This window comes from Sorex araneus, chromosome 1 (assembly GCF_027595985.1).
Source record: "Sorex araneus isolate mSorAra2 chromosome 1, mSorAra2.pri, whole genome shotgun sequence".
Lineage (NCBI taxonomy): Eukaryota > Metazoa > Chordata > Mammalia > Eulipotyphla > Soricidae > Sorex > Sorex araneus.
In genome coordinates this window covers 397,865,016-397,882,420 of record NC_073302.1, presented here as the reverse complement: position 1 = coordinate 397,882,420, position 17,405 = coordinate 397,865,016, and the positions used below count along the sequence as shown (strand labels likewise).

Genomic DNA, 17,405 nt, shown 5'->3' with positions numbered 1-17,405 from the left:
ATGTTCTGTAAATTGCCTGGAATTACAGTATAGTCACAGGGAATAGTTCAGGGAAGAAATAATTATCACTTTAGGAGAGTGGTGATTAAAGAAGAGAAAAGTAGATAGATACCCAATACAATTTAAAATTATTGTAAGTATTATCCTAACTAAGGTTTGGTAAGGAGAAAGAACAGAATATGATGATTCCATGTGTTTAAGTTGAGAACTCTGTGGATGATACTCAATTAAGAAAAAGGATAAAGATATCTTGATGGAAAGTGAAAAACGTTAACATGGAAATTAAGAATACATTATAGTAGAAGCTGTTTTCCTACAAAACTCTTTAAAGTTGTCAGTTTTCCTATGCTTGGTCTTGTGAGAAGTCTATGCAGGAATAATATGGTGGAGAGAGGAAAGAAGCAAGATTGTGTAGAGTAAGTTAATATTAAACAGATGGATAGATATCTCAATATCATGGAAAGTTCTAGAGCTGAGAGAACTCCTTAGAGATGAACTAAATTGAGCCAAATGCTTCATGCAATTGTTAGCCTTATAAACATAGCCTCCTGTCACTGTGAAAGGGAGGGATAACTGTTAACTCAGGATAAAGCTGCTTCTTTTACTTAATCTATGAGGGAAGGTTTTAGGAATGAATTAGAATTAACACTCCTGAAAGTGGGAAAATGGGAAGTAGGAGAGCAGAAACCAGCAGAGTGTTTTAACACTGGTTTTATGTGCTTAAATTCTCAGGGGGAGGACAGTCAAAATGGTCATTCAATATATCAAATTGAAGGTAAGAATCTAGACAGAGGGACCATAGTGACAGTACAGCAGATTGGGCATTTGCCTTGCAAAAGGCATACCCAGGTTTAAGACCTGGCATCCAATATGGTCCCCTGAGCATCGCCAGGATTCCTGATAGTACAATCAGGAGTAACCCCTGAGTATTGCCTAGTCTGATTCCCAAACAAAAACAAACAAAATAGAATCTGGACTCATGGAAAAATAACGACTAGAAATGAACATTTAAGACATCATAAAAAATTTCCATATATGCCACAACCTGAAGGCAATATGTGCTATGGTTTAAATTCTCTTTCCCCAGAATGTCAGAGCCCTAATGCATGGAACCTGTGAATGTAATCTTCTTTGGATTAAAATTGTCTTCTTAGATGTAACTGAGTTAAGAACATAAAGATGAGATTGTAACTATAAACTCAATCATCTGGTTTCTTATAAAACAGGAGAAATTGGCAGGATAGCACAATGGGTAAGGCACATGCCTTGCATGCATCTGACAGAGAACTATCCTTGTCACTACTTATGGCTATCTGAGCCCTGAAAGACATGATCTCCGAGCACAGAACCAGGTATAAACCTTGAATACAGTCGGGTGTGGCTTGGAAAGCAAAATTAAATAAATAAAAGAGAAGAAATAAGCAGTCCCAAGGGAAAAGGCAGTGTGAAGAAAAGAGGCGGTTATAATGATCCAAACTCAAATTTCTCAAACACCAGAAATATCGGGGAATTGGAAGGAGTTTCTCCTAGAGCCTCTAGAATAATAGTTTGAGCATATCTATAACTCAGGAGTGTAACCCTCAGTTAAAGGTGTTTATGTATTTCTTTCCTTGAATATCCTGATCTAATTTAGAGTTTCTGACTTCCAAATCTGAGAGAGAATAATTTTCTTGTTTGCCTGTTTGTTTTGGAGCCACACAATGATGTTCAGTGCTCACTCCTCATGGGTTGAGGGATCATAACAGGGTGCGGGGATCAAAGCCGGGCCATATCTGCTATATGGCCTTAAAATTTGGCCCTAAAATCTATTGTTTCAAGAAACCACATATAACCCTTGTACCACCACTTTGTTCTAATTTATGATTGCTTAATGTAGCTGATAGAACATGTAATCAATTCCCAATTACCTAATTGATAAAATAAAAAAGACACTAATGTCCTGTAAGGATAATAAAAATTTTGATATTGCTACAAAAAACATAAGAAGATATTTTATTGCTAGATTTTTAAGCTAGTGTCAATGATATTTTTTTTCTTTTATTCAAAATATGAATGTCAAGGACATTCCATAAATTATTTATATATATATACTTATGTTTTGTTTTGGGGGTATACCCAGTGATGCTCAAGTCTTAGTCCTGGCTCTGAGCTCAGGGACTACTCCAGGCAGGGCTCAGGGGACCATATGGGTGCTGGGGATCAAACCGAGGTGAATCACATGCAAGACAAGTGCCTTACCGATATATTAACTGGACTATCTCTCTGGTCTCCTAATATTATGGAAATAGGAGGGGAAAACACAATAGTACTTTAAGGAATTCAATTGCACTCATGGGATGTTTTTTAAAGCCAGTTTTGAAGGAGTTAATTAAAAACTGAAACAATGTATATCAAAGAAAACTTTTGTGAAATATAATTCGGAAGTAATTTGCTCAGAAGCTGGCCTCACATGCTTGGGGGAAGGGAAAGGCAGCTGGGATAAAGAAGGTACCACTAAGTAAACAATGCTTGAAAGGCTTGCAAGGGATGGGAGATGTGTGCTGAAAGTAGATTATGGAGCAAACATGATGGCCACTTAGTACCTGTATTACAAATCACAACACCCAAAAGGAGAGAGAGACTAAAAGGGAATGTGCCTGCCACAGAGGTGGGGGTGCTGGAGGGATACTGGCAACATTGATGGTGGAGAATGGGCACTGGTAGAAGGATGGGTACTCGATAATTGTATGACTGAAATGTAGTCATAAAAGTTTGTAAGTCTGTAACTGTACCTCATAGTGATTCATTAAAAAAATAATAATCCAGGAAGTTCCTTGGTAGTGTAACATTAGTTGCACAATAGAAAGACTTGCTAGTCTAAATTACAGTTGGACCTTGGTATTCATATTAAAGTCAGAATGGGAGGTAGTGAGGCTGAGGAGTTGACTCAAAGGGTGCTGAGCGCAGACTTTGCGTGTAGAACTAGATCCCCCTTGACAGGAATGCCCGTAATGAACACTCAGGTCTAAGAGTCTGGAAGAGACCCAGGTGTGCTTCCTAAACCAAACACTGTATCACTGTATCACTGTCATCCCCATTGCTCATTGATTTGCTCCAGCGGGCACCAGTAACATTTCCATTGTGAGACTTGTTACTGTTTTTGGCATATCAAATATGGCATGGGTATCAAATACGGCATGGGTATCTTGCAGGTTCTGCCGTGAGGGCAAGATACTCTCGGTAGCTTGCCAGGCTCCCTGAGAGAGGCGGAGGAATGGAATCTGGGTTGGCGACGTGCAAGGCAAACGCCTTACCTGATGTGCTAAAAATAAATAAATAAAAGAACAAACCACAAAAAAACTCCAAAATGGGTTTCTAAGAGCACTAAGTACTAAGCATCATCCTCATGAAGACATTCTTAGGCCTCAAAGACCTTGCATGTCCTTTCTTGGTATCTTAAGCTCTGTAGAAAAGCTCATCAATAGCATTTCTCAAGTACAGGCTCTCATTTTCTCCTCTAGACTTAATCTACATCACTTAACCCTGTGTCCCCTCAATTTTCCTTGTCTTGGGGAAATATACCACCAATCGTAACATTAAAGTTTACTAGGCCAGAGCAAGTACAGCAAGTAGGGCACTTGCCGTGCACAAGACCAACCCACCTTTGATCCCCAGCACCCCATATTATTTCCCCCAAGTTTGCCAGGAGTGATCCTTCAGCTCAGAGCCAGGAGTAAACAATGACCACTGCCAGGTGTGGGCCCTCATGAAAAACACAACACAACACAACAAAACACAAAAAATCCTGGGAGTTGTTCTAATTTTTCACTTTCAGTGCATTGAGTGAATCATGAAGTTGTATTGTAAATGCTTATATTTTTCAATATTCCCGTCTAGTAGTTCCTTATAGGAAGCAAGGTTTTTGGCTTTTTATTTTTATTTTTAAGCCACCCTTGAAGTGCTGATAGCTTACTCCTAATTCTGTGCTCAGGGATCACTCCTGGTGTTATTCAGATATATATATATATATATATATATATATATATATATATATATATAGAGAGAGAGAGAGAGAGAGAGAGAGAGAGAGAGAGAGAGAGAGTCAGGAACTGAACCTTCCAGGGTTGGTGCAAAACAAGTGTCTTAACTCCTGTACTATTGTACTATCTATTAGGCACAGGAAGGAACAGTATTTATCTTGTATAATTGTTTCCTACTCCAATTCAGTAAAGAGTGAATGTTTTAAGTGACACATATAGAGATTATTCAGGAATAAAAAGCTCCAGTTCCAGATGGTGATAATAATTGCCAGGAAGATGATTATTATAACAATTTCTAAGACTAATGGATAATAATGAGTTCCTACTTAGTGTTGAGCTCTGTGCTGAGTGTCTTGCATTACTCTGCTGTTTTACTGATTGTCGCAAACATACAATGTAGTAATTTTTATATCTATTTTATGGATGAGGTTTGAAAGTGGGTTTTTTTAGAGTGAGGGAAGCACACCTGGTGGTCCTCTGGGGACCATATATGTTGACAGCATCAAATGAGGGCAGTATGTGCCATAACCTCTGCACTATACTCCAACCTGAGATTTTTTTGTGTAATTTACCCATATTTCCAAAGCTAGCAAGAAGTAAAAATGGATTATAATTTCTTTTTAATTGAACTGTGTTCAAGTTAAAGACTAGGATTGTAGTTGTAAGGGAGTTTCATATGACACAGAGGAGCACCACTCAGAGGCCAAATTGGTAGTTTTATTAAAAACCAGTGACCCTGAGCAACCTAGTGTTCCAAAGAACTTGCAACCCTGAGGAGTCAGGGATGTGCTTATAAAGGCAAAAATCACATTCTGGTCAGACAATAGATACAATGGGTAAAGAGTGGCAGGAGCTGTGAGCAATAAAGCAAGTCACAGATGCAACATAAGCTAGCTAATGATTTGGTCTAGAGGAAAATTGACTTGTAGTTATGGAGGTCAATCACAATGGGGAAGTGATTTTGGGAGATGAACAATTTGTTTATAGCACGTAAGGCATTTGCCTTGAAGGTGGCTGAAATGGGTTCGATTTGAGAGGGTGAATGAAGAGAGGGTTCGATTCCTCCAACCCTCTCGGAGAACCCGGCAAGCTACCGTGAGTATCCTGCCCGCATGGCAGAGCCTGTCAAGCTACCTGTGGAGTATCTGATATGCCAAAAACAGTAACAACAAGTCTTACAATGGAGATGTTATTGGTGCCCGCTTGAGCACATTGATGATTAATGGGATAACAGTGTTACAGTGCTACCCTTTCTGCTGACAGGCTGGCAGGGGGAATAAAGATGGAGTTCCTTATGTTAGAAGCTCACTTGACATAGCTCAGTACAGAACAGATTTAGGAATTTTGCAGATCATATTACATTTAAAATTTTATAAAGGAAGTAATGGAGCACAGGTAATGATAGTTTACAGTTTATTAACAAATTCACCTTTTACAATAGTTATGAATATTTCATACTTTCTCTAAAAGAGTACTTTTTTAAATTCGAGAAGAGACTACCTGAAAAAAAAAGCAGTACTTTTCTATACAAGAAATTGTAATATTGGGGGCGGGGAGAAATTGGTTTGGGCCACACCCAACATTGCTACGGGCTACTCACTCTCTGCTCTGTACTCAGGGGTCACTTTTAAAACTGGGTTGGCTTAATGCAAGACAAATGCCTTAAACTCTGTAATCTGTATATCTCCCATCCAAAAAACTGCAATTTTATGCCAACCTGGATATTATGCTATATTACTGTCTTTCTTCTATCAGTGTGTTCAAGGGCAGAATCACTGACATAAAGGTACTTACAAAATTAGTCAACTCAGATTCTTAATCTAGTTTTAACAGTAGGATCTGTTGACCTTGGAATGTTTTAAGTTCATTGGGTCATATCATGTGAAAAGTGAACAAGATAATAAGAATGTGATTTGAATAATTCATACCTCATATAATGTTTATGATAAACTAGCTTGTTTATATTTAGAAGATATTTTTAACAAAGCTAAAAATGTTAAAATATTTAAAGGTGTGTTATAGTATTGAGATACTAAAATTATGATAAAAATGTTAAAATATTTATCTAACTCAGCATTTTAAAATTTATGATTATACATTGTTGAATGTAATTTACAATATTAATGATATAACTTACAGTCAGATATTTGAATCCAGGACTGTAACTTAAAACATTAGTGGTAAAAACTGCCTAATCTACAATTATAATAAATGAGTAAATAAGTGTCAGGTCAAGTGTGGTTTACTGATAAAAGCATCTTCTTCAGTGATTTTATTGACTTGTGCTATTAGGTTCCTTTAATAATTATATGCTAAGATTCAAAGATTTTGAAAATTAAAAAATATCAAGCTCTTTAAGTTACTTAACACTTTACTTGTACCAGTAACTAAAAATGTTCAGTTTTTTCACTTCCGGCCCCAAAGTAAAGGTTGAAGATAAATGAATGCTTTTAGATTTAAAATTCTAAGGCTGAGTTGAGGATTTTACGAAAACACATTCAATATGTGTCTGTGGATATGTATAATGGAGGCACTTTCTCAGCTTGTAAACTTTTGGAAATGTGAGTAGCTGGAGATATTTGATTTTTTGGGTTTGGTTTTAAATAGTAGTGTTCCAAATGTGTTTGCAGAAAGAGGGAAACAAGCCTATAGAAAGAAGAGACAGTTTGAGAAAAGGGCAAATTGATAAGACAACGTCTCAAGGGAACAGTGGATGGCACCAAGATGATTGATACAGGAAATAAAGGTCTCCAGGGAGTAGGAGGATTGACTGAAGAGACAACTTGTACAGAATAAAGCCAGATGTTCAAAAAGCCAATGTTATCATCTACCTACAGTAACCAACCCCTGCCCCTGTTCAAACTCCTTGATCAGAGACTAGTGGTCAGATTTTCCAATAATCTCCATCATTACTCCCCACATACTACATTCCTCTTATGTGCTTTTTTTGCTCATATGGGAATCCTCCAAAGGATAGTAGGTTTACATTGTACTTGATTTCCCAATATCGAGATTATTAATTTATTAGGTGGGCATAGGAGGGAAGTTGCAGGTATGCACATAAAGGAACCTAAGTTGTTTTGACTTTCTATGCTAGACTTCATTGCATTAGCTGCTGTTTACTATAAATGAGCCAGATTTTTTAATATGATGTGTGTAAAAGGCACATATTAAATATTGCAACTTTTTTCAAGCTATTTTCTCAGTGTTTTAAAGATCTAGAAACACATGGAAATAGTACTATTGCCTGTGAATTTTGTTTTTTATTTAGCAGAAGTTCAGTATCATAAGTTTCTAAGTGTCTTGACAACATGGGCATCTGTGGAAAGGCTCAGGACTATATAGAAAAGTTGCAAACGCATGGGCACATCCATGATGGAGAATTGTAGTTGTAAAATCATCTTTGTAACCTGAAATACTATTTTCATCATCTAGCATGACCGACACAGGAAGTCCTGTTTTCATAAAATGCATGTATGATAGAGACCTTTGTCTCTTTCAGCTGGATCAGAAATAAATCGAATAAGCCGAACTGTGGTGACTTTAAATGATAAACTTTTATTCTGAATATACTGTTTTTGCACAAGATTTAACACAACATTTTCTGGGATTATAAATATTTTTTATAACAGTATTATACAAATTTTTACAAAATTTATTTTAAGTCAGGCTAGTTAATTTCCACAAAAGTGTCAAGAGAACAAAATAAAGGGGAGAAAGCTGTTGATCACAAAGCCACTTGGCCTTTTACATGGATGCACACTGAGCATTTCAATAAAAATACCCCTAAAAGCATGATCCAACAATCATACAATGTAACAAAAAGGACAGCTTAGTTAGGTCACACTGTAAACGCAATTGGTTTCTCTACAAGACAGTATCCCATTAGTCTCAGTAGGATTTTTGGAGTTAATCATACGAACCAATAATTTCGATGAAACTGTTGGTAAGGGTTGTCTATTTTTTTGAAATTCTGAACATTTATACACATACTTTTGTTCATTTATTCTTTACAGAAATTTACACTAAGTATCAGCAATATTAATATTCTGCTAAGGGTAAACATTACAAGTTCCACATAATAATATTTGAAATTGTAGGTGAGTGAAATAGCCTATTCTCTAAAGTCACAGCATCCGTTTTATTTCATTAGGTTAATTTCCATACCTCTACACTTTAAAGTCAGCTAACATGACTAACATGATCAATGGAATAGTTTGAGTTTTAAATTAAGACATAGAAATTTAAGCTTTGGTGAAGACAAAGATTGAATTGACATGTAAAATACACGAGAGCATCAAATAAGCAAGTAACACTTGGGTTGCAAAGGTCACTTAAAAGGGATACTGCCTATTTGAACCCAGTAAGGCCAGTTTTTAAGTTAATATAAGGAATAGTATAGGAAAACTTACAAATGGCAGCAACACTGTTTTATTTTTTCGAAGTTAAGCAATAATGCCTCAAGCATTAGAAACATGAAAAAAGGTCATACTAAAATATTATAGGCCCAGGACCTAAAAATCACTTCAATCAAACATGCTATGTCATGTTAAAAACCTGTTACAAATATGGACCACGATTGGTGTTTGGCAGTAATGCTGGTTGTTCAAATGAAGAAAACACAAAGAAATTATTAATGAATAAAGCATTCCTGTTACTCAACACCAATGCAAGACATACTGATTTTGTTTTAGTGGCAGAAACTACATTATAAGCAGTTGTGAGTATAACAAAACTTAAATAGGATCTCTTACACTGTTTAGTTGTGGGAAATATGTATATATAATATATACGTGTGCATTTACACACATATATAAATATATATATCAGGTTATAATTTCAGTTCTTGTAACAATTAAAAATTTGCAGAAGTATCCAAAAGTAAAAATAAAATTCAGTGGGACGAATATTACTCTTTTCTTTAAAAAATGTATGTTATGTATGTTAAAGCATAAAGTATTAGTCATGAGAACAATTTTTGGTCAAAGTGTGCATTCTTGCCCAATTTATTACGATGTATGTATTTGTCATAAAACGTTTATTTTATTACAGAAAATTAGATCATAGCAAGACTTAAGCATTTAAATATATTTTGATGGCAAATGAAATCAAGTAAGATGTCAAAAGATGCCAAGGCTAACTGTAATTAATACAATAACAATGCAGTTGATGAAAATGTACTATTTAAGAGACATTAGCCATGAAAATATATCTAATAAATATTAAACATAATTTAAGGTAGTTTGTTGTATGCTGGAAGCAAAACAATCATTTTAATGTGCATCATATATACAATAATTAATAATTTTATATTTTGATTTCCCCTTCCCAACACTTTCATGATTTGAAAGTCTAGCAAAAGTTAACAATAAGTTTTAAATATTTAATTAACAAACAACATGATTTAAACATATCATTACTAGAGTGAGAAGTTTCATATTTCTTAAAATCACTTTGGTGTTTTCTAAAATGTCAGTACCAGTTACAAATGAGACTACAAAATCACAACAATGCATTAGAAATGGTAACTGATGGTCTAAGAGTTGACAATAGTTGGCAAAGTGATTCTGCTTCCCTCTCCCCTTTTTTAAAATAAAAAAAAAATCTTAAATAAGGAAATGTACACAAATGGTTCCTAGGGTATATTGATGGTGGAAGGGAATTACAAATGTAAGCAAAGCTAAAAACAAAACAAATATATCTTTAAATTATGCTACAGAATTGGTTATATCTTTGATATGTGAGGCATATTAAAGCATGCTGGATTATGTTAGTAAGATATGAACTTAAAATGATATATTAAGAAAGTTTCCAGCATATACACACACCAATATTTGGCATGTTCAAAAAGAAATGCATTTTACCATAAAAATATCTGCATACTTCCCTTTCAACAGAATTACTCACTATAATTAGTTACACATTCATTGTTTTCACCCATTTTCAATACTATTAACTCTTGAAAATAATTTTAAAGCATAAATAATATTTCGCTATTATATTAATCTTTAATGAAATAGCTGATTTACTACACTAATCATTTCCACCAATGAGATTGTATAAAAACAATTTTGATTATTCACAATCAAGTATTTATGTGCATACACATAGATTCAAGGTTTCCTATTTGTTCAGATATTTGTAAAACCTTCATCAAACTGCATGGAAATTTTGGTTAAGGATTTTAACTTTTAAATAGACAAAAGCAGCAGCAGTAGCAGCGGAAATTTTTGGAGTATACATGCTACTATTCAAATGAACAAAGAGGAAACCTAGGATGAATCTTCATTGGGAACATTTATGTACTTTTTAAAAAATAAATGTGTCAAATCTGATTTATGTACTTAAAATATCTGTACATAGGTTTCAGGCAAAAGCATGAATCTGTATAAAATCCATTAATTCCCATTTCACCATTTACTTAACCCAGTCATTCAGCATTTACATTGCACAGTATATTCAGAGTAGTTTAACAACATTTTTAAAAGATGACTTAAGTGCATTACACTGCAAGGTTCAGATTCTTACATAACAATAATGTCACTCAGTTAACTTTTCAATGGACTATACTCTACAGTAAGAGAAAAAACAAACCAAAATTTAAAATAGCAGCAGCATCATGCAAAATATCCTTTGTAACCAAAGTTCATTGATCACAAGAAAAAAACATTGCCCCTCCCCCCCGACAAGCTTTTCTTAGAGCATCTTGAAATATCTGGCCAGCACTACAGTAACTTTACCATGAACAAAAGGAACATTACATCAAAGCGTTTAAGGGCTTTACATTGATGAGGAAATATATTCAGTATATTCTTGTATTCAAATTTTACCCTCCAGCACCTTAGGCTAATAACTTCTTAGTTATTATTTCCAAATAGCCAATAAATTACTCCATCAAAATTTAATTGGCCATAATTTGTGTTACATTATTTTTTAATTTTTTGGCAAAGAAGCCATTCTTTATAAGGCATTTTATTTATGGCAATTTTTAGGTTAAAAATTAGCCATATATATATTTCAATAACTGTACCATTAATTCTCTTCTCCCTCTTTTCTCCCTCTCTCTTTGTCCATCGACGACAACTATCCAAAGCAGGTAATAACTTTTAACAGAAGAATAAGTAAAGGTAAAATGAACTCTTTCTCCCTTAGGAATTTTGTTGGTTAAAAAAAAAAAAATCAAAACGAATTGAAGTAAGTTAAAATTCCAGATCAGAATCAAGACAATTTGTGTGATTCTTAAACAATTGTGTGGGGAGCCCTTATACATGTAATCACCGACACAGCAACAACAAACTCTCAGTTTTCCCAATAGAGCACATATAGAAAGTCTGCTTTGATGTTTTACATAGATGATGCAGCATTCACACGACATTAAGGATTTCACACCCTGACATGCAGCCAGTGGGTGCTTTACGAGTCTGTGTTATAGACTGATGCCATAGTATGGGCCCAGTGTTCAGCTGATTCCAGGACTGACCTTATTTAAATGCAGTTGAGGGCTCATATTTTGGCAGGGTCTGGAGTTTAATTATGTAGATTTGGTTTTAAATGGTCATAACTGGTAGTGTCTACTGCCAGATAAAAGCCAAAGTAGTAAAAATTGTATTCCAATGATAGACCACAGGGAGGGATTTAATCCAGAAACACCACCACAGTCAGTGTAATCCTCCTGGAAAAAAAAAGAAAAAGAAGAAAAATCTTGAAACGTATTTCTTAAGACATCTTTCTGAGCATCAGAGTTTAGTCCACTTGTGAACTCACCTTATAATGTAGCTTTATTTGAGTCCAAATAATGTATTTCCCAGATTATATTATTCATCAACTTTGGAAAGTATGTAATTCTCCTAACACTATTTGTGGTGTTAGGTAAATATTTTTATAGATTCTGATATTTATGAAAAATATAATGATAATGCTATCTTGAAAAATATTCCATTTCCTAAATAAAGAGTGCATTTTCAGAGTATCACATATCATATATTAATAAATGCATGGAATAAAAATATAATGGTATATAATTTTCAAGAATTGAAATTTTAACAATTATACTCTATAAGAGTATACTCTATGAGAGTCTCTTGCCTGCATGCCTGGCTGTCTTCCCCGGGGCCCCTCGGAGGGGATGGGCTCCAGCTTCCCTCCCCACCCTGAGCAGAGCTCCCGGCGGCTAAAGACCACTGAAACCTAGCTACAGCCATGCTGGAGGCCCCTCTCCACACGTTTGGACAGTCCTCATGCATGAAGGTACCAGCAGAGGAACCAGGTGTGTGTAATCCCATCAACGGCTAACATCCAGAGACTTAAAAGAAAGTTCCCAGATATCTTTGCCCTACTTCTCCCTCTGGGAGAAACTGGCAAGCTTCTGAGAGTTTCCTGCCCACATGGGACAGCCTTGCAAGCTTCCCTTGTAAGCTTGCATATGCTAAATCCAGTAACAAGCTGGATCTCATTCCCCTGACCCTGAAGAGCCCCCAGTGCAACATCGTTAGGATGGCCGAGTCGTGATGGACTTCTAAGATCTCAGGGAAAGGACGAAATGAGATGTTACTGAGCCCGCCCGAGAAATTGGTGATTAAAGGGATTTCGTGATACTCCATAAGGAAGATGTATGATTGCTAAAGTGAATTGGAGAAATGAACTTCTATTATGTTTTTTTGTGGGGGGGCATCCCCAGAGGTGCTCAGGGAGTCATAAGTGGTGCTGTGGTTCGAACCTGGGTCAGACACATGCAAGGCAAGCACCTTACTGGTTGAACCATTTATCCGGCGCCTAATTTTCAAGTCTTTTATTTCTTATAGTCCATTTTTAGGGAGAGTGTACTGTGCATATGTAGTATCTATACCTTTTGTCAATAATTCAATCACGAATCACAAAATCCCGTTAATCACCGATTTCTAGGGCGGGCTCAGTAACATCTCATTTTATCCTTTCCCTGAGATCTTAGAAGTCCATCTCCACTCGGCCATCCTAACGATGTTGCACTGGGGGCTCTTCAGGGTCAGGGGAATGAGATCCAGCTTGTTACTGGATTTTGCATATGAATAATTCAAATAAATTCAATAAAAAAATTCAATAATTTCAAATAAATTCAATAATTCATATAAAATAAAAAATAACATAGTTGAAGCATAAACAATAAAAACCTATGAAAATATAAATTCAAATGATAAGTCAAAATTGGAGAGAACAATGAAATAGATGCTAAATACTTATTTACTCAATTGGATACTTATGTAAGCGAAACATACTAGGTTCAAAAGAAATGCAAAATTGTTCTATTCTTTCTAGGATGTATACTTCAAAATTTTCTAGATCCTTACAATCTTTATATATTGAGTTTATTTGAAATATTGCCTACTTCTTCTACTAAACATAAAAGATCACAAATACACAATTCAATTTCTAATAATCAAAGTAAGCCACATGAATAAAGAGAAATACACTGACCTTTCTCCAGAATAATTCTACAAACTTGCATTGCAAACTCCCAGAACTTGCAAAGTCAAGAGCTCATTTTTTTTTCTTACTGGGACTTGAAGTATAATATTCATATTCCACTTAGTAGATAAGTAAGACCCTTTTCTTAAAATATATTTTGAAGCAGCATAACTTTTTTAAAAGGAGACATCCAGGAGTATGTATTATTGATATAATTTTATTTTTCAAAATTTAATGATTAAATCTCAACAGAATCATTTCAACTTACTAGATAATGTTTTGATCCTCTTTGAGTTACTTTTGTCTATGGAGTTTATGGTGATTTTTTCTGTTTGAATGTAGCTATCTAATTCTTTCAAATCATTTGTTGAGGATGCTTTCTTCATTGTATGATATTGTCTCTATTGTAGTTGAAATGTTTATACATGTGTGGGTTTTATTTTGGGGATCACTATTTAATTCCATTGGCCTTTTTTGGTTTGGCTATTTGTTTACTTAATACTATACTGTTTTATTGCTATTTCTTTTTAATAAAGCTTGAAATCAGGGAGCATGATTTCCTCGACTATTCTTTCTCTCAAAACGCTTTGGCTACATGGTATCTTTTGTGGTTTCACGTTAATTTGAGAAGAGTTCTTTTTTAAAAGTTCCTTGAAGAATCCTAAGTAGGGATTTTATTGAATCTATTAATTCCTTTAGTGAAGATAGTCATTTTAACATTTTTTATTTCTCCTGTGAATATAGGATGTCTTTTTATTTCTTGTGACTTCTATTTTTACATGTAATTGTTTTCAGTGTATAGATCTTTTGCTTCTTTTGTTAGGCTCACCTTCATGTATTTATCGTTGATGTAATTGTAAATATAACTCTTAATTTTGTCAGTCAATAAAGGGTTGACACCTATCGATTTTTCATGTAGAATTAATTCTTTCAACATTTCTTGTAGAGTAGGTCTACTATTAGCTTTTGTCTGAAAAAGCTTTATATTATTTGAATGATGTTGCAGCATATGATATTCTTGGCAGACAGTTCTTTATTCTTTTTGAGGTTCCCCCAAGCGGTGCTTATGGGACCTGTCAGCCACTTTCAGTGGAGTTGAGCGGAGTACCACTGATGCCATGGTGCTGGAGATTGAACCCAGGGATTCTGCATTCAAAGCAAATACCCCAGCTCTTTGAGCTATTGCCCTTACTCCTGGCTGGTGGTTTTTATCATTTCTTAATGTGAATATCATTCTCCTGTAACTGACAGAGGTTAAGCTGGAAATTGTTTTGATTTGTTGTTTTTTGAGTTTTGGGGGCCACATTCGAATGTGGAACATGCAAGTATTGATCAGTTCGGGATCAACTACGTGCCCAACATAGCAGCGCCTTAACTGCTGTACTATCTCTAACCTCTGCTGAAAATTCTGATGAAAGTCTAAAAGTGCTATCTTTGAATGTTAGTTACTCTTTTCTTTTCCTTAGCGTCTACTTTAAAAAAAAAAATTACCAAAAAAAATTTACCTTGGATAATTTAGTAATGCTATATCATGATTTAAATCATTTTATTTATTTATTTTTAAATGGAATATTCTAGGGTCCAGAGAATTAAGTAGAAGGGTAAAGGTGCTTGCCTTGAATATAGATAACCCAATTCTATCCCTGACACTTCATGATCCTATAGCAATGTCTGATCTGATTAAAACTCCCTCTTCCTTTTTGGCAAAGTCTCCAATTTTTCTGGGCTTCTATGATTCTTTCAGCAAGAATCAAATAGCACAAAGTTCCCTGTGCTATTTCTTTTTGGTATCTACTCCTTTTTCCTCTCTTTATCTTCTGGAATTATCATGTTAACCCTCCTAATATAGACTAAAGATTGTTGTAGATTTTCTTCATTTTTCCTGAATCTTGATTTTCTCTATTCCACTTGAGAAAATAATTTGACTTGGTCATGGACAAATTCTGTCATGATCCAAAAAGTAATGACTAGATTCGGACCCTGTTAGGATTAGGAATGATTAATCCAGCCTGAGCACTGTAGTCTGAGTCTATGGAGAGATGTCCCCAGGAGAGTCGCCTTCCAAGCCTAAATGTGTCTATTACTGTGTCCATACAGAATGGCAAATATTAGGAGGTAGAATTAAGATGTTAATTAAGTTACTGTTCTAAAGAGAGGAGAAGCACACCTTAAGGGCTGTTTTGCCCTCTTGGGCTGCGGGTGGTCAGGAAGACTTGATAAGCATGTTGATTGCACTTGGGGTGGGGGGGTAGGGGAGAGGCGTGGTTAGAGAGAGGAGAGAAGAGGGGGCTGGAGAGAGAGCCAGAGTTTTGAGTTGATGGCAGAGAGAGAGAAAGAGAGAGAGAGAGAAAGAGAGAGAGAGAGACAGAGTTGACACTGAGAGAGAGGGTTGGAGAGTGCTACAACTCTATTTGAAGTGTATGCTGATACCTGCTGCCTCTTCATCCTCGCCTTACTGTTTCCATTAAATAGCATTATACTTGAATAATACTTGCTTTCTCTGCAGCAGATCAAGATTTTCACTATTTCATAGTTTTTGCAGTTATTTTTCTCTTATTTGATACTTTTCCCTCTAGGCATGGTAACCAGATAAAACACAAGCTAGTCAGTCATATTTGAATGTCAAATAAAAATACTTTTAGTATGAAAATGCACTATATATTGGGGCCAAAGAGATAATACACAAGGGAAGGCACTTGCTTAGCATATGTCTATCTCTGATTTAATTCCTGGTATCACTATGGTCCTCTGAGTACTAGTACTATCAGAAATGATCTCTCAGTATTGTGATGTGTGACACCCTTCCATACCTTAAATAAATAATTAGTAAAGTTGTGGTTGTGCAGCTGCTCTATTCTAAATGAGTAACAGGTACACACTCAATAAAGCACCCTAACAACACTAATTGGTTAGAAACACTGCAAATATAAACTAATAAATTAAAAGCTTAGTTGTCACTTCAGTTCTGGTTAAATATAATACTTTGAGGAATTAGAAGATTAGCAAATTACATAGCCCAGTAGGTACTTGTGATGTATTTTGTCAAATAAAATGATTAATGCAAAATACATCTTTATATTCCAAACATGCATAATGGAAAGAAAAACATGTTTTTTTTCCCTCTGGTTGATTCCATTGTTTTAATTTTAAATGATTATTTTTGTTTGCTTTGCTTCCTCTGTGATAAAATGTGCCTGTTTCAGTCTGGTAGCAGTTCAGATCAAAGTTCCTGACGTCTACGTGTTGATTCACATTGAAAACTGGCCTCTCAGTTTCCTGGTACTGTTTTCTCTTATGTTGGTCAATGAATCAGCTGCACATAGTGAGACTTGAGATCACTCTATGAAAATACTATGGGAGACATTTCAGCATTTTCTCTTTCAGCCTGCTGACAACATGAGATAAATCAGCTGGATTTTTATAGATCACTAAAACAGAAAATATCAGATTGGTAACTTGTTTCAGTTTAACACACAGAAAAAGGATATGGTGTCAATGTTTTATATATTTGTAGAGATATATACATATATAGCTTCTTAGAGGGAAATATAATGAAACTATACTCCCAAAAGACTCAATAAAAATGGCATTTGAGCATAGTCTTTTTCTATTATGCAAAGAAAAAGACATTTATAGTCACATAATTTTCTCTCAAGGTTTAAGACCTTGTATACCAAGTACTGTCAAACTTTATTCTTTTACCAACCAGAACCTGGTTGGAGTAATTGAATATAGAAAGAGCAAAATAAGTTTAGACAAACATTGCTATCAAAAGGATATTTTCTGGTCACTTAAATAAGAAGTTTTCCTTCTTTTTTGAAATTAGAGTCACCATTATTCCTTTATTCAAAAGGAAATTTACCTGGAAATTAATCCTCTAGTAATGACTAACTTTCACTAATCATCAGGGAGATGCAGATCAAAACAACCATGAGATACCACCTC

General features: G+C 35.1%; 1 protein-coding gene across 1 annotated transcript in view; it reads right to left on the bottom strand.

Moving 5' to 3' along the window:
* Positions 1-7,557: 7,557 nt before the first annotated feature.
* CACNA2D1 (calcium voltage-gated channel auxiliary subunit alpha2delta 1) overlaps positions 7,558-17,405 on the bottom strand; it is a 459,233-nt gene continuing 449,385 nt past the window's right edge. Inside the window, exon 39 of the mRNA XM_055124138.1 lies at positions 7,558-11,691. Coding sequence (XP_054980113.1) covers positions 11,575-11,691 — 117 coding nt within the window. The 3' untranslated portion in view covers positions 7,558-11,574. The remainder of the gene's footprint in view (positions 11,692-17,405) is intronic.